Below are 26,305 nucleotides of genomic sequence, written 5' to 3' on the forward strand. Positions count from 1 at the left end.
CTGATATAGCTGTAAAACTAATCTGAAAGGTTTTCAAAATAAATCACTTAAAAATGTGTAGTGCGTACCTTCTAAAAATGAAACCTACATCTTTCTCTGAGTTGTGAAGAATATGTATTAAGGTTCTAACAACCAACAAGAATGCACTTTTATGTAGAAATCCATGATTAAATCGAGTCTTCCTGACTAGTGATTTAAATCATGATTTAAATCAAATTGATTTAAATCAAATCCACCCTGTTCCCATCTATGCCAGATTTTGTGTGAAACACAGAGCAATCAATTTCCTTGTACCTGTTTCTTCTTTGGTAAAGGGGGCATAATACTATGTATGTCCATCACAGGAATTCTGGGAGGTTTCATTATAAAATGTTTTAAGTTTTGTGGGTAGAAAGCATTACAAAAGTGCAAAATATTGTTACTTTGTTTTCCAGCAGCACAAATCCATCTATATCACTGAAACAAAGTAAAATCCAGCATAATTTTTTGAGTACTCAAGTGAGTACCTTCATCCTTTTTATGGATAAAACTTTTGTTTATTCATTTCTAATCTGAAACACAATTAAGACATTTTGGTTTTATCATCTGTTGTCTCTTTAAAAAATTGCAATTCTCAAATTTTTTTCTTCATTTCTTCTATTTCTCATCTTAGTTAAATTTTTTCATTCAGTCATCTCTTGTAACGTTCTTTAATAAAAATGAATGTGTTCAGGCATAACTATAACTTCCGTTCCCAATAGCTGAACAAGCATGACAAAATTCACACTGGGCTGGAATCTGCTTTTTTAATTCCCTGCTGGGAGTCTGCCAGTTGGGGAACGCAGACCAGCAAGTACAGGTCTTAATTACATGAATCCAGAGGCTGCTGCCAATGCTTCTCCATTGAGAAGCATTTGCTTTCTACGGTTCTTCTTGATGAGCAGATCATTCAAACATAATTTATTACTGCTTCATATTATAAGTAATTAAATGAAGAAACACTTTTAACTCAAGGGAATTTTAATAGGTTACTTGCAAAATTGTTATTGCAGGCAACAACTTGTACATAATTTTAGTTCTAAATCTACCAAAAAAAAAATCAGCAATATAAAAAATGTCAAATTAATGCCTTAGAGGCTTTGCTGGCAGAATTCAGTTCTAAATTCTAGAATGTGGGAAATCTGGTTTTATTTCTCTCTCTCTCTCTTTTTTTTTTTTTTTCCATTTTTCTATTTTTTTAGAAAACAATTTACAAGTGAAATATTACTACAAAACTTTTTTATAAGGAATTTTTGCAAAACATTTACATTTTTTACCATCAACTATTTCTCTGTTTCAAAATCATTTATGTAGATTTAATACCCTATGCTGCACATCAATTTATGCGGGATGACAATTCAGTGACATGCATTAAAAAACACCACAAGGCATTAAAATGAAGACTTAAATACAAATATTGTTGCAATAAAACAGTTATAAAATTGAAAAATAGGACCTAAACATCATGCTTACCTAAGTTTGACAAATTAACTTTTTCTCCTAAATTACACACTTTTATTACTGCTCTCGTGAAAGAGTGTGATAAATAATGACTTAACACCAATTTCTAATGTAATCGGCAACACATACACAAAACTAACCAAAGAATGTATATTGTAAGAAAAAAACTATTCTAACACTGGAGTTCTACCATGATAAATACACTTTGCACTGATAATTACAATAAAGCAAAATTTTATAACAGTGGCAAAGGGAATGAACAGTGAAATGCCATTAAACAAGATACTACTGCACATCTGTGTCCTATTACTTACAACAGCTATATTCCACTGAGTCAAATAAAGGACATTGAAATTTACGATCCTTCTAAGACAGAAAAGTGGACTCAGAATGGTATGCAGAACAGACTGTCAAAACGTTTCTAATTCCAGCTGTAAAATATGCACCTGCTAACATAAGTGAATGTACTTTAGATACTATGAAGCCAACCGGATTTAGATTTTGATACATTTGTAATAGGGATTCATTGTAGATTAAAAATGACTTCAGTTTCTTAACTGCATACATAAAGTATGCATGAAAAAATATGAAATGGCTGTGCAGAATGCTTATAGCTTCAGTTTATAAAAACTGTTAACTTCTAAGAAACATGATTATAACATTAGGAAAGTTCTTCTTTGCATAAAGAAATGTATAGCACTGATTGTGAAGCATAATGATAAAATATATATTTGATGTTTCAGTTCTTATATAACAAAATTAACAATTAGCACTACCTAATGTTCATTTGTATTAAATGTAGTAATCTAATTGATTCTGATGTTTTAAATCCAGATACATCAGCTGAGAGTACTTTAAATAAAATATACAAAAGAATGTACAAAACCCAACTAAAATTTAAAGACTTTGTTACAAGTCTACAAAAGCTTTAAGAAACTTGAAATCTATAACCACAGTGTAAAATTGTTTTTCCTTTAATCTCAAAGCTTTTAATGTAAACTGAAAGTATAAAAGACCTTCAGCTTTATATTTCGCTACAAAGGGCTGGCCTAAAGTGTACACAGTGTAAACAATGATTGGTATTTCTTTCTTCAAAAATACATGAAACATCACAAGATTGATAAAGCATTCATATGAGAAGTATGTTTTATGAGGGAATGCACAAGGTATCTGTTATGTGTCTCATACAAACATTTCCCAAATAAACTGTTCATCTTTAACCGGCAGGAAAAAGAGTAATCCTTCTTGCACTGTGCTCCCTTTTTTAATCACAAAAATATTTTGATGTATAAATTTAAAAAAATGGACTGTCATGAGATACCAAATGGCTAAATTTGTAAAACATTCCATTTACGCCTATGGGAAATAATTCAAAATCCTGAGTGTGAAATATTTGGCCATCTTTCCTCCATGTATGCACTGGAGTTTTTACATAAAAAATGCTCAGTTGTTTTATTTCTCCAACAATTATGTTCTATTAAGTTAATAGATATTGGAAATATAATGAAACCTTTTTAATCAATTCCTATATGATAATCAATTGCTTTATTCCTTTTTTGCCCCAGTTTCTTTTGTGGCTGGAGGCTCAAAATTATTGATCATATAAGAAAATGGGTGGTGGATATTCCTTACCAGCCTATGCACTTATAATTGGAAAGAAAATACGATGCTTACTCTTTAGAGGGAGAGAAAGAAAAAATACATTAATTTACAATTACCTTTTTTGTTGTTAAAATGTCATAATTTGTCCTTTTCTTTGGCTGTTTAGTCAAAGTATAAAGAATTCTTCACCTTCACCATAATATAATAATAATTTATATTTACAGAACAGAACTGGAGAATGAGTTACAACACTCATTAAACAATTCAGGTGTCCAATTAATGTCCAAGTATTCCCATAAAATTTCAATATTCAAAAGTATGAGTTTTGTGACTCTAGTTAACAAATGGATTCCTGATGCCTTACAATGTAATGAACTGGAATATCAAAACTTAAACACACAAGTTGCCATATTTTATTATTATCCTACATAAAGATATTAATTCTGTAAAATCTTATGTTAATATATTTCTGTAGTTTAATTTTTTTCTAACGTATACATTAAATCTAAATATCTTTTAACTCTCCAAAGAAAGAGAGAAATCTGAGTTCAGTGATTGTCATTTATACACACTACTATAATGTAGTGGTCAAAATTATCTGAGCTGCACCTCAGATCTGCTTTGCAGCATGTATATTCAACTGTTATTTGAATAATTTCTAAACTTGAGAAAAGACGGCCAAAATCAATTTATATATTCCACAGAACTGAGCAAAGAAATAATTACCACTCAATTCTTATGCATTTTTGTTGTGCCTCATGGGAAAAGAAGTTCCCACGAAAATATTACAGATTCAGATTATAAACAAAGTACCTCCAAATGACAACACTCCTAACCAAGATCCACCCTGTCATATTGAAATTGTCTGATTTTACAAACACAACACACAAATGCTAAAAGAGAGGGGATATTTTCATTTAAAACAATTATATAATATAGAGCCACATAACTAAAAAAGTACAGTAGGGAAGCAGTATTCCCCCAACTGTTTATCCAGTATGTCAATTTGCGCTGTTTGTATTTTTGAAAATTTGTCTTGTTGCACCAGTGTACACTTCTCATGCTGACCCTCCAACTTGGAATACTTACAGAAGTCAAGACTGAAAACATGATTTCCTGCTCTGTAATCCACTTTACCAGCCCACTTCCATATCATGAAAGGTATGTAAACTTAAGTGCAGCACTAGGTGTCTGTATAAATGATCCTTTCAGAATTCTTCCATGTTTGTTGAAACGTTAGGGGTTGCTGGGTTTGAATCTTGAGAAATGGCTGCAACTGTGACAATTCTTGGAGAGCCAAGAACCTCAGTAACTGAAGAGTCCAGTTCTCCTGAAGTAACAATAGCAAGGGCTGTTCCACCACCTTTCTTGTTCTGATGAGTTTTGACATGTTTGGAGAGATGGTCACTCCGCATAAACCTCTTAGAACATTCGGGGCACTCAAATCTTTTTTCACCTAATTTAAAACAAAAACAAACAAAAATGTCAGTGAAATAGATATTTAAAGGTATTTAACTTCTTTCATTCATCCAAACAAGCCTTCCCCCACCCCCAATCAAAAACATTTTAAGTGTTTGGATGTATCTAAAGTTGCAAAATAGATACAAGCTTATCTTCTCTAATGTCTGATTTGCAGACCCATTGAATAAACTACACTTTCCTTTTAAAATGCTTTCAACAGATAAACTTGCAGCCTGTATTTCCTCTGTTGTAATTATTCAGTGCAGGGTCTGAATTTTATTCTTATTCTTCTCAGTAAGAATTCTCTTTCATAAACTTAGAACCTAGCAATGGATAGAAGAACATGATTAAAATACTTAATAAGAACTGCTGAGAGGGGACCCAGGTAGCTTCCATACTCCAAGGTTTTGTCCCCTGAGGATCGAGGACAGCCATCCCTCTGAAGAGATTCAGGGATTCCACTGGAGTGCTGGATGGCCAGTTAGGATGATGCTGGCCTGCAGATCATCTTTGCGTGGGGTCTTCTGAGCCAGACGTTGGTGAAGTAAGGGATGATGTGTTTCCTGGCCCATGAGACCAGTTATGTGATGACTGAAATGATACCTAGCATCTAGAATATTCATTAGATGGACGAATATGTCTTGCCAACCTTAGCTCCTAAGAAAACTTACCAATCCTCTCCTGGGAAGAGTAGACTAGAACCTGAGACATGTTGAAGACTCTTTCGAGGTGGATCAAATTAAAAAAGGGGACTAATTCATTCTTCTTGAGCTTAAAAACAATTCCATGAGAGTAAGTAGCTTCACTGATTACTAAACAACCCTACAAGACTAACGGCTGGCCTACACAGGGGGTTTGACTCTGCAGTGAGTTAACGTGCAATATACAAGTCACACTAATAGTGTGCACACGGGACACCTGTGCCCTCTTTCTATCTGCACTATTGTGTACACATGGCGGGGACTTGCTGCATACTAAGCACGTGGCATTCTCAGAGGGTATCCCATGGTCCTTTGCTTCACTGCTGAGCACTGTGCATTTTGAATTTTCTTTTGCTGCTCAGTGGAATGCATAGTGGAAGCCAACAGAATTATGTCTTGGAGTCAAATTAAAACAAAAACCCATGATTCTGCTCTCTCCATCCCATACTTCCTCTTTTTCTGGGAGCGTGAGCACCATTTTCAAATTGCTGTTGGCCAGCATGGACCCAACAATGATCCATGTTGGCCACTATGCTGGCAACCACGACAGCAGCAGAGGCTCCTCCAGCAGCAGCTGCAGCAGAGGAAGGAGGATTAGGAAGACAAAGACGAAGATGAATACTACACCAGCAACTCCTATTACAGGCGCTGCTCCTGGAGCAACTTCACTAAGTGCAATGCCACTTGTGGGCTTGGGAAACCAGCATCAATTGGGGGGATGACCAAACATGGTGAAAGTATTTCAGGACAGTGAAGGTGACCTTTTTTGAGATAAGTGCTGAACTAGCCCTGGAGCTACAGCGGCAGCATACCAACATGCAGCACTTTATATCCATCAAGAAGCGGGTCACCTCTGCCATCTGGAAGCAGTCAATCCCCTGAATGTTACCAGTCCACAGCCAACCAGTTCTGCATAGGGAGATTGACTGTTGGAGCCACTGCCATGCAAGTGTGTGGTGCCATGCGAAAGGTACTGTTGTATGGGGTTACAAACCTTCGTAATGCTCAGGAGATTATTGATGGCTTTGCATGCATGGGGTTCCCAAACTGTATTGGGGCAATCAGGGATTCATGTGCCTCCCACACAAGGTTAGGAGTTTATAATCAGATGGGGTAATTCTCCATGATTAAGAATAAGATTTAATCACAGGTATTTTTAGTAAAAGTCATGGACAGGTCATGGACAATAAACAAGAATTCACTGCCAGTGATCTGTCCATGACTTTTACTATAACACCCCTGACTAAACCTTAGCTGATCCTAGAGTTCTGCTGTCTGGGGTGCTGCTCCTTTGGGGGATCCTGGGAGCCAGTGGCTAGCCCCTGCTCTGGAGGCGGGGGCTGACTGCCTCTGGAGGTGCTGCTCTGGCCGCTGCTCAGGCTGCCTCTGGGGCGGCCCTGTGGGAACACTGCTGCTCAGGCTGCCTCGCTCCGGGGCTGCTCCAGCAGTGGCTGGTGGGGCTGGCTGCGGGGGCTGCCCGACCAGCTGACTCTGGGGCCACTCTAGCCAGCCGCTCTGGAGGCCCTGGGGTCAGCCAGCCGCAGAAATACGGAGTTTGTGGAAGGTCATGGAATCCGTGATTTCCACAACCATGACAGATTTGCAGCCTTATCCATGGTGCTCCAAGGGCTGGTTGACCACCAAGGCAGGTTTATAAACATAAAAGGAGGGTGATTGGGAAAGGTCCACGATGCTAGGCTCTTTTGGAACTCAGCTGGATTTACCTAAATGAATCAAAGACAGTTTGCTGCCAGGATCACTATGGGCATTAATGGTGTAGTGATTGCTCTGGTTACCCTGGAACAGCTGCCTTATCTTCTGCTGCTGTGGTTAATGATGCCATATAACAGGGGTGGCCAAAGAGAAGGTTATTTACTGTAACTGGAGGTTCTTTGAGATGTGTGGTTCCTATCCGGATTCCATTCATAATGGGCATATGGCACCATGCACTAGAACTATTCATAGCAGTGTCTATTGATCTGCGTGTGCATCATGCTTTGGCCATGTAGTGCATCTGGCTTTAAGAAGCTGCGCAGGTTGACGCCGCTCCAGTTCTCTCTTACTCAGCAACAGAAAAGCCCGGAGCAGAGGGAAAGGAGGGTGGGACTGGAATCCAGATAGGGACCACACATCTCAAAGAACCTCCAGTAATCCTCGTAGCTCCTTCCTGGCCTCACCAGTACTGGAACACCAATCTCCTCCACCTCTCTGCTCACCCCCAGATCCTCCTCCCCACTATCCCAGATCTCCTGATGTAAGACCACAGCCGACTTCGACACCCCAACCTGTGCCCTCTTCACTTCATGGTCTGGTATTTGGCTGGGGATCACGTGTAGACCAGGCCTGATCTGCACCCATCCGCAACATCCTCACTAATAGCAGATGCCAATCCACTCACACCTGTTATTCTGCTAAGTGCCATCGCTTTACTGCCTGGGCACGCCACCGTCACATTCCAAGAAACTCTGTCTCCATTTCTACTCTCCTGGACTACCTTCTCCATCTCCGCCAGTCGGGCCTGGTGCACTCCTCTATCTGCGTTCACCTAGTTGCGCTCAGTGCTCTTCTCCCTCCCGTGGATGGCTTCTCTGTCTTTACTCGCCCAGCGACCTCCTGATTCCTCAGGGGCCTCCTCACTCTTTTTCCTCTTGTACAAAGGTCCACCCCGCTTTGGGATCTCAACTTGGTCCTCTCTACTCTTACTAAAGCCCCTGGCTACCTGCTCCCTCATTCACCTCTACATGAAGGTCATTATCTTGGTAGCTATCACTTTTGCTTGCCGTATCAGTGAACTGGTAGCCATAATGGCAGACCCACCGTTCACGGTCTTCCATAAGGACAAAGTCTCCTTACGTCTACACCCCAAGTTTCTACCCAAGGTGGCTTCCTCCTTCCACCTCAACCAAAGTATACACCTTTCAGTCTTCTACCCCAAACCTCATGACTCATACATGGAGCATGCTTTCCCTTCCCTCCATGCTAACCACTGCTTGCCACTCTTCCGTGTTTGGAATCCACCTAGGGACCAGCACTCAAAGAACTTACTGACCCTCTGAGCTGCATATGACCATCTTCAGAAGTTTGAGAGCCAGAGTGTGCCTGCTGGGGCTCAGGGCTTCAGCCCTGTGGTGGGGTGGTAGGCCTAGGGCTTCTGCCCCAAAGGGCACACCTGCTGGGGCTTGGGCTTCAGCCCCGCTCCCACTGAAACCCTGAGCCCTGGCAGGCACCTCCCATGGGGCTGAAGCCCTGAGACCTCTCTTCCTGCTGGAACAGGAGCACCTAGCCCCACCACCCTACTGCAGGGCAGAAGCCCTGAGCTCCCCCAAATAGTCTGGTAGGTGGAAAAAGGGGGAGTGAAGGGCTCCGCAAGATGCACTTTAACTATAAAAGAGCCGCATGCGGCTCATGAGCCACGGTTTGGCCACCCCTGCCATATAGGGTATGTCCACACTACATCTGAGAGTGAGCCTCCAAGCCCAGCTTCACAGACTCATGCTAAAAGGGCCTGTGCTATTGCACTAAAAATAGCTGTGTAGACACTGCTTCCAGGGCCACAGAGCTCAAGCTCCAGCCTGAGCTGCATCATCTACACAGCTATTTTTAGCGCCCTAGCGCAAGCCCCACTATGTACAGTCAGAACCTCAGAGTTACAAACACCTCGGGAATGGAGGTTGTTCGTAATTCTGAAATGTTTGTAACTGAACAGAACGTTATGGTTGTTCTTTCAAAAGTTTGACTTAATACAGCTTTGAAACTTTACTATGCAGAAGAAAAATGCTGCTTTTAACTATCTAAATTTAAATTAAACAAGCACAGAAACAGTTTCTTTACCTTGTCAAATCTTTTTTTTTTTTAAACTTTCCTTTTTTTTTTGGTAATTTACATTTAACATACTACTATAATGTACTGTACAGTATTTGCTTTAATTTTTGTCTCTGTTGCCTGATTGCACATTTCCAGTTCCAAATGAGGTGTGTGGCTGACTGATCAGTTCGTAACTCTGAGGTTCTACTGTATCTGGGCTGGAAGGCTCACTCTCAGATGCAGTGTAGACATAACTATAACCTTGCTTCCTACGCGGACAGAATCAGATCCTGAGTCTCAAAGAGATCCTGGCTTTCTGGGGAGAGCTCTTCACTGCCTTCCTCGTGATCCTCCTCTGATGACTCTTGCTGCTTGTCCTCAGGGGAAGGCTGTAGGGGAGGCAGCAGGGTCCACAACCAATTTGGGTTCGGCAGTGGTGTAATTAATCAAGTACTGTCCAGCTCCTCAAAAAATGGACAGATTACATTGCTTGACCTCTTCCTGGGATCCCTCATTTTAATGTAAATCCTCTTAGCTGTTTGCTCTTGATCTGGCACTGGCTGGTGTCCTGGTTGTGGCCCCTCATGGACATCTACTTGAAAACATCCACAAAAACATCTTTATTTCACAAGAGCTTGCTCCCCAGATAATGATAAGATCTAGCGTCTCAGCACGGCTCTTAGCAACTGCTGGAGGCATGTTGTAAGCCTTCTGGATTGTAGCAATGCTGATATATTCAAATCCGTGAGCAAATGGGCAAATTCTGGCCTCATGACAGTTTTTAAATGCAGGAGGGACATCCAGTCAACTGAGAGCAATGGAGGGTACACAAGTAAACAGACAGATCAGTAATGGATGCCCTCAAACAGTGTGGGATACCAGTTGGAGGACTCCTACAGTAGTGCATAGCAGCACTGTGTGCACAATGAACAATGCACCACACTAACTCAATCTGCATTAAACATAATTCACTTTGAAAGAGTATTCCAGAGTTTTTGGAGTTACTACATTCTAACAAATTATGCTGTGTGCATGCAGGCATTTTCACATCAAACCAACCAGAGTTACTGTGGATTAAACCCCTGTGTAAAAAAGCCCCAAGGATTTGTCTTGATTAGGAAAATTGGTCAAGTTTAGGTCAGGCTTTTAGCCAATGCATGCTAGTTAACCATGTCCTAAACTCAATCTTTTTTTAATGCAGATGCAGGGAAACAGCTTGAAACTTGACTAACTAGTCAAATTTTAGCCTAGTCTACTACATAGCTCTAGCACAAGGGAAAATTAAAAACTACTTTATTTAAAATCACTGTTCACCGATGGCCACCATCATTAAAGGAATGACTCCATCGAATGTAGACAGTTGACTAACCTGTGTGGGTTCTTCTATGTCTTTGCAGCTCATCACTCCGTGTAAATCTTTTGCCACAAAACATCCAGTTGCATACAAATGGTCTTTCTCCAGTATGCCAACGAAGGTGTGCCCGGAGATGAGATGTTTTCCCATAAACTTTTCCACATCCTTCGATATGGCAGATATGCTGCTTCTTTTTTCCTGGCTCACTGCTGCCTCTGACAGGATCAAAGTTAAGCAGTTAGGTGATTTTATATTAAAATATCAGCTAAGGAAAAACATGAAACTGTAAAATTAAGTTGATTATAATCCTCTTTCTGAATAGAAAATTTACAAGCATGATTTCCTATGGACATGATTAGAAACATGAAAGTACTACAAGGAAAAAAGCCCCCAAAATAAGGCAGGCCCCACAAGATGCCTAAAGTTTAACTGACAAACTAACATTACCTTCCTTCTCCTTCTCTACAATTAGGACATGAGCAGGCAACTCTTCTTAACCTCTTGCCAGGTTGTATTTCCTGGTCAGAAGCTTGCTGGGCTTGTTGTAACTGCACTTGTGTGATCTGATCAGGACTAACAGCACCAATTGCTGCATTAGCAATACCTCCTACGGCTACAGTTACAGGAGCTATTGTGGCTTGCTGTACTTTCATGCCTCCATCCTGTCCTTGCTGTTGACCTGTAAAATAAGAAAGTCTTTGTAAATTTTAGTGATCATCTCAGAAAGGTCACAACATAATATTTTATATGACTTTTGTTCGAGAGAATATCCACTATAGCATGGGTTGGCAACCTTTCAGAAGTGGTGTGCCGAGTCTTCATTTATTCACTCTCATTTAAGGTTTTGCATGCCAGTAATACATTTTAATGTTTTTAGAAGATCTCTTTCTATAAGTCTGTAATATATAACTAAACTATTGTTGTATATAAAGTAAATAAGGTTTTTAAAATGTTTAAGAAACTTCACTTAAAATTAAATTAAAATGCAGAGCCTCCCGGACCGGTGGCCAGGACCCAGGCAGTGTGAGTGCCACTGAAAATCAGCTCACGTGCTGCCTTTGGCACACGTGCCATAGGTTGCCTACCCCTGGACTATAGGATAGATGAAAACTGCAGAAAAAATATTAAACCGAGTAAGTTTACTAGTGTGCTTTAGTATACTACAAACAGACTTTATACACAACTTTAGAGAGCCCTGATTAATGTAATTCATTAGAAAAAGAGTACAGTAAAGACAAATGTGTGCTCTCAACAGGAAATAACTAGTTTTACAGGCATCTTCTTTTTTTAGAGAATGAAGAGATATATCAGTAGAAGATATGAAACAAAGCATTACACAGAATTCATTTTCTACTGTTGATGCTTTTCCCTAGAATAACCTTGGAAACCATATTTCTATTTAAAACTCTCACACATTTATTTTTGAAGTTATTTTATGGAATTAACCTACTATTTTTTCAAGCAACTGAGTCAAAAACTTCATTTATACATAAAAAATGCAGTATCTCGATGTATTCCATTAGGATTTCTTCAAAACAAATTTATATTGAAAGAACATTAACGCTGTAAAGTCAAGCATGTAAAAGGTAGGAAATACCAGAATTAAGATTGCCCGTGCAATCTTAAATCTGCCCCAATGTATGGCTGAATTTAAATAATCTTTAATTACATACTCAGATAGTAATTATATTCTGATGGAATTATGAAATTATGGCACTTCCTAATTTTTAGTGCTTGATTTTGCAACCTGAGCATTATGCTTTTAATGATTTTACTTAATTAAATTACCCAAGTTTTTAAAAATGAAAACTAAAAAAAAAAAAAAAAAATCCATCATATGCAACAGCCTTTCTCCAACAACCACACAGAGACAGTCAGCATAGTTTGAATTCCAGACCTTAAGATCCACAGTGCAAACTTCTACCATTAAAGGTAAAGGAATAACTGGTAGCAGCAACCATATGGCAGAAAGTTACACAAATAAATGCTAGAAAACAGTGAAATGTTCAATATCAGGAATCCAGGATTTTGTCCCTGACTCTTCTCTAGTATGCAAGGTCTTGGAAAAAATTTTGAAGGAGAAAGTAGTTAAGGACATTGAAGTCAATGGTAAATGGGACAAAATACAACATAGTTTTACAAAAGGTAGATCGTGCCAAACCAACCTGATCTCCTTCTTTGAGAAAGTAACAGATTTTTTTAGACAAAGGAAACGCAGTGTATCTAATTTACCTAGATTTCAGTAAGGCATTTGATACTGTGCCACATAGGGAATTATTAGTTAAATTGGAAAAGATGGGGATCAATATGAAAATTGAAACGTGGATAAGGAATTGGTTCAAGGGGAGACTACAACGGGTCATACTGAAAGATGAACTGTCAGGCTGGAGGGAGGTTACCAGTGGAGTTCCTCAAGGATCAATTTTGGGACCACTCTTATTTAATCTTTTTATTACTGACCTCGGCACAAAAAGTAGGAGTGTGCTAATAAAGTTTGCGGATGATAAAAGCTGGGAGATATTGCCAATTTAGAGAAGGACCGGGATATCATACAGGAGGATCTGGATGACCTTGTAAACTGGAGTAATAGTAATAGGATGAAATTTAATAGTGAGAAGTGTAAGGTTATGCAGTTAGGGGTTAATAACAAGAATTTTAGTTATAAGCTGGGGACGCATCAATTAGAAGTAACGGAGGAGGAGAAGGACCTTGGAGTATTGGTTGATCATAGGATGACTATGAACCGCCAATGTGATATGGCCGTGAAAAAAGCTAATGCGGTCTTGGGATGCATCAGGCGAGGTATTTCCAGTAGAGATAAGGAGGTTTTAGTACCGTTATACAAGGCACTGGTGAGACCTTATCTGAAATACTGTGTGCAGTTCTGTCTCCTATGTTTAAGAAGGATGAATTCAAACTGGAACAGATACAGAGAAGGGCTACTAGGATGATCCGAGGAATGGAAAACCTGTCTTATGAAAGGAGACTCAAGGAGCTTGGCTTGTTTAGCCTAACTAAAAGAAGGTTGAGGGGAGATATGATTGCTCTCTATAAATATATCAGAGGGATAAATACCGGAGAGGGAGAGGAATTATTTAAGCTCAGTACCAATGTGGACACAAGAACAAATGGATATAAACTGGCCACCAGGAAGTTTAGACTTGAAATTAGACGAAGGTTTCTAACCGTCAGAGGAGTGAAGTTTTGGAATAGCCTTCCAAGGGAAGCAGTGGGGGCAAAAGATCCATCTGGCTTTAAGATTAAACTCGATAAGTTTATGGAGGAGATGGTATGATGGGATAACATGATTTTGGTAATTAACTGATCTTTAAATATTCATTGTAAATAGGCCTAATGGCCTGTGATGGGATGTTAGATGGGGTGGGATCTGAGTTACTACAGAAAATTCTTTTCTGGGTATCTGGCTGGTGAATCTTGCCCATATGCTCAAGGTTTAGCTGATTGCCATATTTGGGGTCGGGAAGGAATTTTCCTCCAGGGCAGATTGGAAAAGGCCCTGGAGGTTTTTTGCCTTCCTCTGTAGCATGGAGCACGGGTCACTTGCTGGAGGATTCTCTGCTCCTTGAAGTCTTTAAATCACGATTTGAGGACTTCAATAGCTCAGACATAGGCGAGAGGTTTATTGCAGGAGCGGGTAGGTGAGATTCTGTGGCCTGCGTTGTGCAGGAGGTCGGACTAGATGATCATAACGGTCCCTTCTGACCTTAGTATTTATGAATCTTCTCTAAAGGTGTTAGAGTAGTGGTTACAGATAGCAGAGCCAATCACACAGACTTCACATGTTCAAAGTGAAATCCACTGATGACAGATCTGCCATAACAAATGGAGGTTCTCGTCTCAGCTCCGCTAGAAACTACCTTGCACAGTCTCTATGACAGGAATGGGAAGATTTATCTTTCTACTTCTTACTTTTTTGTTAACCTCTCTTATCATTAGCCTAGTTATCTGAGAGTAAATAGGGAACATGTCATCTTCTGGATTTTTAATTCTGACTATTAAAGCTGGTAGACAGTCCTTTTCCTTGGAACGGGGCAGAGATCATAGAATCATAGAATCATAGAATATCAGGGTTGGAAGGGACCCCAGAAGGTCATCTAGTCCAACCCCCTGCTCGAAGCAGGACCAATTCCCAGTTAAATCATCCCAGCCAGGGCTTTGTCAAGCCTGACCTTAAAAACCTCTAAGGAAGGAGATTCTACCACCTCCCTAGGTAACGCATTCCAGTGTTTCACCACCCTCTTAGTGAAAAAGTTTTTCCTAATATCCAATCTAAACCTCCCCCATTGCAACTTGAGACCATTACTCCTTGTTCTGTCATCTGCTACCATTGAGAACAGTCTAGAGCCATCCTCTTTGGAACCCCCTTTCAGGTAGTTGAAAGCAGCTATCAAATCCCCCCTCATTCTTCTCTTCTGCAGACTAAACAATCCCAGCTCCCTCAGCCTCTCCTCATAAGTCAAGATCATAAGATCATAGGTGAAGGTGAAACTTTAACCTTTCCCTCAAACTACTAATAGAATCTATTCAAATTCTTTGAGGGTGTCAACAAACGTGGACCAGGGTGATCCAGCTGACAGTGTATGTGGACTTTCAGAAAGCCTCTGACAAGGCCCTATACCCAAGGATCTTAAGCAAAGTAAGCAGTCATCGGATAAGAAGGAAGGTCTTCATGGATCAGGAACTGATTAAAAGATAGGAAACAAAAGGTAGGAATAAATGGTCAATTTTCATAAGGCAAAGAGGTAAATAGCGGGGTTCACCAAGGATCTGTACTGGGACCGGTAGCTGTTCAACATATTCATAAATGATCTGGAAAAGGTGGTGAAAAGTGAGGTGGCACAGTTTGCAAATGATATTAAATTACTCAAGACAGTAAAGTCCAAAGCTGACTGCAAAGCGTTACAAAGGTAATATTATAAGATCTCATGAAACCGAGTGACTAGGCAACAGAATGGCAGATGAAAATCAAATGGTGATAAGCGCAAAATAACGCACACCGGAAGAAATACTCCCAACTATACATACAAATAATGAGTTCTAAATTAGCTGTTGCCACTGAAAGAGATTTTGGAGTCATCACTGATAGTTCTCTGAAAACCTCTGTACAACATCTAAAAAGCTGATAGAATGTTAAGGACCGTTAGGAAAGAAGTAGATAAGAAAACAGAAAAATGCCACTATAAAAAAAATCCATGCTACATCTCGAATACTGCATGCAGTTCTGGTCACCCTATCTCAAAAATATATATTAGAATTGGAAAAGGTACAGAGAAGGGCAACAGAAATGATTAGGGGTATTGAACTGATTCCATATGAAGAGAAATTAAAAAAACTAGAACTGTTCATCTTAGAAAAGAGACAACTAAGGGGCAAGATGATAGACATCTATAAAATCATGGTGTGGAGAAGTGAATAGGGAAGTGTTATTTACCCCTGAACATACCACAAGAACCACAGGTCACCCAATGAAATTAATATGCAGCAGGTTTCAAACAAACAAAAGGAAATACTTTCTCACACACTGCACAGTCAGCCTCTAGAACCTGTTGTCAGGGGATGTTGTGAAGGCCAAAAGTATAACTGGGTTCAAAAAAGAATTAGGTAAGTTCATGGAAGGCAGGTCCACCAATGGCTATTAGCCAAGATGGTCAGGGATGCAACCTCATGCGCCGAGTGTCCCTACTGACTGCCAGAAGCTGGGGCTGGATGATGGGGGATGGATCACTGAATAATAGTTCTGTTCATTCCTTCTGAAGCATCTGGCACTGGCTACTGTCAGAAGACAGGTTACTGGGCTAGATGGACCATTGGCATGACCTAGTATGGCCATTCTTATGTTCTTATAAATACAAAACAGAGGTTTCCTTTTAGCCCAGGTGGCACAGAGTTGGGGGGCTGAGGGGAAATTCCTATAACATCATTTTGGTTCACGTGACGGAGTAGGCAAACCCGCTGCTCCTCCAATACTGGTGAAAGCAAGAATGTAAGCAAAGCAGCAGAAAGGAGAAAGAATCATAATTCTGCTGGAAAATCAGAAGGATAAAAGAAATACAAATTTTAGGAGATGGATCTTGAAGGGAAGGTGCAGCAAAAGTGGACTGACCAGAAAAAGGATATTTTAAAATCTGCTTTAAGGATCAAGCAGTGTAAGTATACCCTAAAGCTTTGCTGTTACTATTTGGTAAAAGCTGACCAGCAATGGGCCCTTCACAAAGATCACTGGAATACCTGTTAAAAAAAGGTATTCCAGCATTGAATCTGTATCACTGTTAGGGTTGGAGAATAGGTCCCAGAGAAGGGGCTGGGAAAGTGTGTCAGTTTAGAGTGCTAGCAATTGGGGTTGTGGGGAGAACAGCGTGAAACAGCTAAACTGTTTTGGAATGAAGCACTCAGAGCAGGCTTTTAGTGTGAAGGATGGAAGTGAGCAGACACTCTCATGGGAGGTCCTAGATGAAATGGATTGGGGCTGACAAGCTTGTATGTATCATCATCAGTTTATAGAAGTCCTCTCCCTTTCCCCCTGCCATCTCAATTCAGAGCAATCCACTCCTTTTTTCTCCCCACCAGGCTCCCATTCATGGCATCTGGATACATATGCCAGGGGTTTTGATTAAGTTTAGTCAGGTTCTCACAAAACCAAAAAAAGTTGAGATGGTAGATTCCTAATGGAAATATATTTGAAGCTCTGCTTTTATTTCAGTGTGTGATCCTCTAGAAATTTAGTACCATTTTGCACTTAAACAAGAACTGTGAATACCTAATTATGTTTTATAATTTAAACATGCAACAGAAATGTAAAGTTAGGCTCCCTGTAACCCTTTTGTAACTTGTATGTTGAAATGTTCTGAAATAATATTAAGTTGCTGAAGATCAGGGTGCAACAAAACCCAACTTAGTTTTCAGGTTTGAGCCTCTAGGTCAGTTAGAGAAAATGTATTTAGTAGAGGACCACTAGACAATACTATGTATGATACAACCAAATTTTATTAAAAAGAAAAATGATTAGTTAAACAAACAGGCATGCAATGCTACTTAGACAATACTACAATTATACTCTCACTCAAAAATGAAATGGTGCATGAATTGGTGATCAGTTGCTGACAACAGAGCGAAGTACAGCCTCATAATCTTGGAACCTAACAGTACCCTTTTGATTGGAGCTCTCCTTCAATTTAACAAAATTACTCCTTTTGTACTCCATTATAATACTAATTAGTATTAAACTGTCCTTTACCATAATTATATTTTCACCACCTTCTCACTTGGATCTTTATGTTACCCATTATTTAAAATTAACATCTGCAACAATGTCCTTCCCATATATCATACTATCAGTATAGATAGCATTTTTATAAAACATTCTCAATTCTTAAAAAAACTCTTTAAAAACCTTGCTCCAGCCACTTATAACCAAAGCATAATGGTAACACAACTCTGGGTCACGTCCTTTCTAACTCTTACCTTCCCATAACACTTTGTCTTCAACTTATCTCACACTAGTAATTTCAATTTCCCATACTCCTCAACACTTTGGCTAACTTAGGCCCAAAACCTAATTTCACCTTATTTTTTCTTAACTTAAACTATCCTATAGGCTACCTCCCACAAAAGCCATAACACATACTTTGGCACAAGTTAAACAATATGCAATATAAGACACTATACTGTACTACTCTCTGGCCCTGAACTAGTGACAAATAGGGCTGTATAGGTGTTACAAGTGGCCAGGGAAAAATTCCCCAGTACAGGACCCCTGTTAGTCCTATGCATTCCCTAGTGAACGGAGTGAGTTGCGGCAGGATGGGGAGTAGTATAATGCCAAGTGTTACACAGAATATGAGTTGCTGCACAGCCAGCCAATAGGCAGCTCCAAGGATGCTACTATAAGCTAGAGCAGCCACTGAAGTTGCTCGAGTTCACACTGGGGGCTGTAAAGCCACTTCTGTCCCTCACCTGGCCTGTGACTGCTGTGTCATAGCTCTTGGGAGGCACACCACTAAATATGCCCCTATAGACAAACAAGGGAGCCAAGCTACCACTGTTGTGAGAAATAGTTTTGAATTTAAAATTAGCAATAATGGTATATTAGCAGTCTTGTTTTTAAGATGGATGCTATCAACTTTTAAAATCTCCTCTTAAAAAAGATGGAGAAAGGTTTTCTATTTGTATTTCTGTTCCTCACCAGCAGAGAGTAAAATATGCAAAAGGGCAGAAGAGGTTTCAGGAGCTTAAGTCAATTAATCGCTTTTGAATTCTAAAATTTTAGCTATGTTGTTTAGAGCAATAATAGTAGCTACAAAAATTTTCAGACAGAAATGAGATTTTCCATTTGATAGAGTTTTTCATTTAATTAAAAAAAATGATTTACTTATTTCATATTTGGTATAGCAGGTACTGAACTGTAGTAAAAGAGCCACTGAGAACAATATAGTATACCGAATAAAACTCCAAGAACACAGTATAATAAAATAAATGCAGCTGTTGGTGCTCAGTCGTTCTTCAAAATGTGTTGCTGCTCCTGGAACAGATCATTGTAGTACACAGCAAACTAGAGGTTTAGTTAGCAAGTCAAACAAGATAATGCCTCAGGTTCTTTTGGATGGCTGCCCTGATTTTGCCCATAAGACCTCTGAGCAGGTGAAGAACATATATACTGTTGATTGTATAGCAAAGTGCTTCCAGGAAACAATTTCATATTATTCCAACAATTCAGAGAAACTATCAACACAAGTTTGTTAATTTCTCTTAAGGCAAGAGACAACCTAGTTCAACTTTTTTTAATATATAGCAAAACATGAGATGATCATGCAGAAAACTTTTTAAATACAAGTTATAAAAATTATAATATTAACAGTGGTTTTTTTTGTTAAATGCACTACTTATCACTATATTTTGTGCTCTGAAGCTTCCCCTGTGACTTCTGAGGGCAAAATCCAGTATCTTGTTTTACACAAATGGAGTTTACTTGCTCTACGTCCTACTTCAGCACTTACACTAATAAAGAAGTGAGCTCCATTGCCAACTGTAAAATTTGTTTTGTGGCAGGGACAGAGTTAACCTATTAGTACCTGCAGCATTCTTTTTTGGGAAAAAAATTAGTTATTCAAATATTCTGCATAGTGGAAAATAGAAACACTACAAGTAGTCTTGTGATCGCCAGCAAGAGTAGCAGTGCTTGAGGATCTCTTTTTAGTAAGTCTCTCCTTGCAGAAGAAGTTGTGCAGATTTTCCCCTTACCTTCTCTCCTTCTCCCTCAAACCAAGATAGAAAGTATTTACAATTCTTCATCTAGATGTCCACAGCAAGGTTAGGAGTTAAGTTCATGTTGCACAAACATGGACTCCCATAAACAAGATGTGTTTCAAGTTTTTCCCAACTCTTGCTCACATGCACAAAATTGTTTGTCACAAACACCCTTATGCAAAGAACTTGTGTTTGCAATACTGCTTCTGAAAATGCATTAAAATTAATAGCTAGAGACACATTCCAATACAATAGCCTTGAGAGGTCATCTGGCTGTTCAACATTAACATCATTGCTGAGTGAAAGCATGAGAGAGTCATTTTGGGTACCAGTTGTTTTATCAAAGATAAAAATCTACATGCCGCTGTCAAGTTACTTCATCAACATGGTCATCAGAAACTTTAGAGAGATATTCACTAACCATTGAGACATCTGTAGGGCCCCAACAGAGTCTAGGTTTGCCTCCAACTAGAAAGCAGAGCTGGGTTATTAGCAGCTGTAAATACTTCTAAATTAAAACCAGCTATTTTCTTGTTACATTGTTTTTGTTCCTAACAACTGTTTCACAGTTACCTTTTTCCTCTATAGGGTAGGTTGCCATTTAGAAACTTCCCTCACATACTGAAAGAGAGAGCTTAAATTTTATTCCAATTGTAGATAATTTTTCTTTTTTGATCAACTGGAATATTTCATATAATAGAAAATATAATATATAGAACATTCTGCTTTAATACTGTAGAAATGGATATTTGGCAGAAATATTTCTTACTTCAGAATCCGCTTTTTTTTTTTTAAACCAACATTGATTTAAAGCAGGGGTCGGCAACATTTCAGAAGTGCTCTGCTGAGTCTTCATTTATTCACTCTAATTTAAGGTTTTGGGTGCCAGTAATACGTGTTAACATTTTTAGAAGATCTCTCTCTAAAAGTCTATATTATGTAACTAAACTATTGTTGTATGTAAAGTAAATAAGGTTTTAAAAATGTTTAAGAAGCTTCTTTTAAAATTAAATTAAAATGCAGATCTTATCAGTTTAGTGCATTGGTTCTTAACCTGGGCGTGCGAGACATGCGAGATTTTTTTAGAAGGTAAATCATTGAAAACACAAATTAAGCACAGGCACATAAGTACAACTACTTTGTTTCATCAAACCTATGTATTTATTAACATTATACATTTTTAACGATTACTGTAATATACAAAGTTTTTAAATTTTTAAGTTTTCAAGTTTTTAAGCTAATTGTAGTGTAATTTTTGATAAGGGGTAAGAGATCATATTTTGAGAACTCCAGACCATCAGCAGGCTGAGCGGGGCCAGGTGTAGTGTATTAAATTGCTCCCCATAGGAATGTGCTACTTACAATGTACTACTTATGCCTGCTAGTCCTGATGTTCTGAGCGGCACGGTAAGGGGACGGAGAACAGGGGTGGCTGGATAGGCATGGGAGTCCTGGGACGCCCGTCAGGGGTCGGGAGTGTGGATAGGGGTCAGGGCAGTCAAGGGACAGGGAGCAGGGGGGCTTGGATGGGGGTGCGGTGGGTCCCGGGAGGGGGTGGTCAGGAGACAAGGAGCAGGGGGAGTTGGATGGGTGGAGGGTTCTGAGGGTGGCAATCAGGGGACAGGGGGTCCCGCGAAGGGGTGGTCAGGGGACATGGAGCGGGGGGGGGAGGGGAGCGGCGATGGGAAGTGGGTCGGCTGTTTGGGGAGGCACAGCCTTCCCTACCCCAGTGTAGTGTATTAAATTTCTCCCCGTAGGAATGTGCTACTTACGGTTACTACTTACAGCCGCCAGTCCTGGCTCCGCAAGTAGCACATTCTTACGGGGAGAAATTTAATACACTACACCGACAGACAGAACTCCAGACCGGTGGCGGGCTGAGCCGCTCAGCCCATCGGCGGTCTGGGGTTTTGTCCGCTGCATCCTGCCAGCTGGGGTCCTGGCTGCCGGCCCTGCTCAGCCCGCTGTCGGCCTGGGGTTCCGTTCACCCAGGCCGGCAGCGGACTGAGCGGGGGCGGTGGTCGGGAACCCAGCTGGCAGCAGCATGCCAGTAAAAATCAGCTCATGTGCTGCCTCTGGCACGCGTGCCGCAGGTTGCCGACCCCTGCTTTAAAGTCTGCCATGCTTGTCTGCAGAATTCACTCATCTAAGACAACCAAAGACCATCTAGCGTGAGAACTAAGCCAATCAGAAGAGTGGAATGGCATGTTCTTCCCTGAGATAACAGTACTATTTCCTTTTGGGAGGGAGTGGAAACAGGAAACACTTCCTTCTCTCTTCATTATTTCTTCTCTCCCCCCTTATCCAATGAATTTAGTTCCCTTGTAAAATTATAATCTTTATAAAGACAGGTTTCAGAGTAGCAGCCGCGTTAGTCTGTATCCGCAAAAAGAAAAGGAGTACTTGTGGCACCTTAGAGACTAACAAATTTATTTGAGCATAAGCTTTCGTGAGATGAAGTGAGCTGTAGCTCATGGAAGCTTATGCTCAAATAAATTTGTTAGTCTCTAAGGTGCCACAAGTAATCTTTATAAAGTAATTTTGTTGGGTCTAGAGGGATGAAAAATTCCAAAGGAATGGAAGCAGCTGGTCATATGTCCAATTTTGAAAAAAAGATGACAAAATGGAATTTAAAAAACCATCATGAGGAAGGAAATTTTTCTCCTCATTATGGCCTATAAAATCCTATCTCTGATACTCTTACATAGACTTAGGGCTTGTCTACACTACAAAATTAAGTTGACTTTATGTAATTCAACCTCGAGCCTCCAAATTAATGAAGCTGATTGTGCATGGTCACACCAGGCTTATTGTCTTGACGGAGTGCATCCTCACTAGCAGTGACTGCATTGATACACAAAGCAGTACATCGCTGGTACCGATCCCAAAGTGCAACTTGCCGCAGCATGTTTTGGGAAGTTTGTGCAATGCCTCTTGGGACCAAAACATTGTCACGGGGAGAATGGGAACACTGAGTCAGCATCCCATGATGCACTGTGCTCCCTCCCTCATATCAACGGCAAACAACTCAGTGCTTTTCGCGCCTTAAAACCACCTGGCATAAGCCATAACCCCAGAAGCTCAGTTGTGCACTCTTGCTGTGAGCATCTCAAACACCTAGCGCCTTCTCCTGCAGTATTTCCAGAGCCATCCCATAGCGATATCCTGCAAGCAGCCCTGCTGCAAGCCATTGAAAAAAACAATTCACAGTTGCTGCTGGCAGTCACAGAGCAGCTGAACTCTGTTCAGCGCCATTTCTGGTCCCATGAAACAAACACTGACTGGTGGGTCCGCATCGTTTTGCAGGTATGGGATGACAAACAGTGGCTGCAGAACTTTCAAATATGGAAGTCCACCTTCCAGGAACGTTGTGCAGAGCTTTCCCCTACCCGGTAGTTCTGCAACATAAAAATGAGAGCTGCTCTGACAGTGGAGAAGTGAGTGGCGATCACTATTTGGAAGCTTGCAACGCCAGACAGTTACCCGTCAGTGGGGAATCAATTTGGAGTAGGTAAATCAACCCTGGGAGCTGCTGTGTTTCAAGTGTCCATGGCCATTAATCGACTTCTGCTAAGAAGGTTGGTGAGTCTGGGAAATGTGCAGGACACAGTGGATGGTTTTGCCGCGATGGGGTTCCCTAATTGCGGTGGGGCAACAGATGGCATGCATATCCCCATCTTGGCACCAGCCCAACTTGCCAAAGAGTACATAAACCGAAAGACACTTCGCAATGGTGTTGCAAGCACTGGTGGACCACAGTGGACATTTCACTGACATCAATGTAGAATGGTGGGGAAAGGTTCATGACGCGCGCATCTTTAAGACCTTGGGTCTGTTCAAAAAGCTGCAATCCAGGACTTTCTTTCTGGACAAAAAATGAACATTGATGATGTTGAGTTGCCTACAGTTATCCCAGTCTACTCTTTGCTCTTATGGCTCATGAAGCCATACACCGGCCATCTGGACAGCAGTAAGAAGCGGTTCAACTACAGGCTCAGCAAGTGCAGAATGGTGGTTGAATGTGCCTTTGGTAGTTTAAAAGGGCACTGGAGATGTTTACTAACAAGGATGGACTTTAGCGAAGAGAACATACCCATGGTTATAGTTGCCTGCTGTGTACTCCATATCATCTGTGGAAAAAAGGGGGGAAATTTTCCACAGGGGTGGGCTGTTGAGGCAGATCGCCTGGAAGCCATTTTTGAGCAGCCAGATACCAGGGCAATAAGAAGAGCACAGCAAGGGATGCTGCGTATCCGCGAGGCTTTGAAAAGCCATTTCAATAATGAGTCACAGTAATGTGAGCTGCTTGTCAGCACTGTGCTCTCCCAAAGCTTTACCTGGCTTGTATCACTGTCCCTGTAAAGCCAACCCCCCACCCATGCCCACTGCTTCTACTCTATAAAGAACATTTATTTCTCAAATCCATTTACTTTATTTAACAAACATAAGTAAAGAGGGAGAGCAGAAAAAAAAAGTAACCTTGGGGAAAAGGGGTTGTAAAGTTGGAACGGGAGAAATGTTTTCAGCTGTGTAACATAACACCGCATTCCAGACCATCAAAAGTCTGTGAATGGGCACCTCCTGTTCCTTGTACCCTCCCCCTGAGTTAAGTGAAAGGGAATATGGACTTTTCGCCCATGCCTCATGGAACGCTTCAGGGAAAGTGATTCTGTGCCAGGCGATGCTGGCTGGCTGTCCACCAGGGTCTGCAAAGGGACTCTACCCTCCTGCTTCTGTTCCTGCAGTTCAACCAGACGCCTCAACATGTCTGCTTGGTCCCTCATAATCTGAAGCATCTCATCCTGCGCCGCATGCTCTTGCTCATTGCAAGCTTTCCTGCTCTCCATGTCCATGTCTAACTTTTCGGACAATGAAATCCTCCATGCTCTCAGCTCTGTGTCAGCTGTCCCAGAGGCGTTCATTATCTCAGTGAACATGTCCTCCCGCATTCTCTTTTTCCTCCTTCTAATCAGCAAAAGTCTGCTTTCAGGTGTTGATGACATGCCAAAGGACATTTTCAGCTGTCAGTCTTGGGAAAAAATAAAGGAGCCATTGTACATGAATAAAATGTTTTCAGAGCAGTGCCGTTTTCATTAAAAAAAAAAAACACCTTTGTTACACTAGTTGCAAGCCATAACATAATCAGAATCTGTAACCGTTACTGTGCTGTTTTGTTGCTCCAGCCATGGTGAGTAGTTTCCCCCCACCCCTTCCCCCGGGGTCATGAGTGACCACACTTTTAATGAAGTTTATGGCAGGCTCATGTCAGCAGCAGAGGTAGCTAGTCAAACAATGGTCCTTCCCCACAGAACCACAGGAAGCTATTTACAAACAGTGCGGAGGGGAACTTTTCACTCCCAAATTGCAGAGTCTCTCATGTGGGGCCCCAGTCCCCTATCAGCCTCTTTAAACTACTTGCTGATCCATACCGAGCACAGTAAAGGCACATTAGCATGATGTCCTGCAACCCACAGGGCTCCAGGGTTAAAAATATTTCCTGGCTCTCAGAGAGAATAGATCCACTGCTCGCCAGTTTCCCATTCTCCTCCTCCACCATATTGTCCTCCTTGTTGTCCCTAGACTCACACAGCTGTGAGGTGTCAACGTTGCTTGTGGGGGTGCTGGTAGGGTCCCCCGTGAGAATTGCATGCATGTAAAACCGGCATGTGTGGGGTTCAGCACCAGAACGACTGTTTGCCTCCCTTACCTTCGTACGCTTGGCGAAGTTCTTTTATTTTCACACAGCACTGCTGTGTGTCCTTCAAGTAGCCCTTCTCCCCCATTCCATGAGTGATCTTTGCATAGATGTCAGCATTTCTTCTGCTGGATCAGAACTCCGCCTGCACAGATTCTTCTCCCCACACAGTGATGAGATCCACCACCTCCTGTGAAGACCAGGCTGGAGTGCGTTTGGGATGTGTAGTCTCCATCATCAGCTATGCTCAAGCTGGCATGTTCCCAATGCTGATCGAACAGGAAATGGGAAAACAAAAATTCCTGGGGCTTTAGCAGGGAAGGGGCTGTTTCCTGTGTATGTGGCTGCAGTACAACAGAGTTGAGAATGATCTCCAGAGTGGTCACAGATGAGCATTGTGGGACACCACCTGGAGGCCAATTAAGTCAAATTACACAACACTGCATCTGCACTTCCTCATAGTCAACCCATGAAAACTGAATTAAGTGCTACGCCTCTCACAGAGATGGATTACAGAAGTCGACATTAGAGGCGACTTAGGTTGGGGTAAAGGATCCGGTAGTGTAGACACACATAAACAGGTGCATTTAAGGCGGCTTCCTTCGACCTAACTTTTTAGTGTAGACCAGGTCTTACTCTTTACACAGAAGATAGATTAGCAGTGTGAATTCGAAAAAAACAGGTTCACTGTGGATCAAATATTTTCAATTTGTCAACTATTCGAGAAAAGATGGGAATATGATCAGAATACATAGCTTTTATAGACTTTAAGGACGCATATGATAGTATGTTGTGAGATGACTACTGGGCCATAATGAAAGCATTCAGAATCCCTGACAAAATTAACAGGATGGCACAACTGTGTTTGTGGTTCAAAAAGTTGAGTCTGAATAGGGAATGAAATCTCTGCCCCATTTGACAGCAATACTGCACTAAGGCATTATC

At 40.9% G+C, this 26,305-nt stretch overlaps 1 protein-coding gene across 2 annotated transcripts in view; it reads right to left on the bottom strand.

The window, feature by feature from the left end:
- Positions 1-271: 271 nt before the first annotated feature.
- SP4 (Sp4 transcription factor) overlaps positions 272-26,305 on the bottom strand; it is a 49,708-nt gene continuing 23,674 nt past the window's right edge. For both annotated transcript variants that reach the window (XM_074945798.1, XM_074945799.1), the window contains exons 4-6: positions 10,849-11,080; positions 10,417-10,616; positions 272-4,537 (exon numbers count right to left, since the gene is read on the bottom strand). In XM_074945798.1, the coding sequence (XP_074801899.1) occupies positions 4,290-4,537; positions 10,417-10,616; positions 10,849-11,080 (680 nt within the window). In that variant the 3' untranslated portion in view covers positions 272-4,289. The remainder of the gene's footprint in view (positions 4,538-10,416; positions 10,617-10,848; positions 11,081-26,305) is intronic.

The sequence above is a fragment of the Natator depressus genome, chromosome 2 (genome assembly GCF_965152275.1).
Source record: "Natator depressus isolate rNatDep1 chromosome 2, rNatDep2.hap1, whole genome shotgun sequence".
NCBI lineage: Eukaryota > Metazoa > Chordata > Testudines > Cheloniidae > Natator > Natator depressus.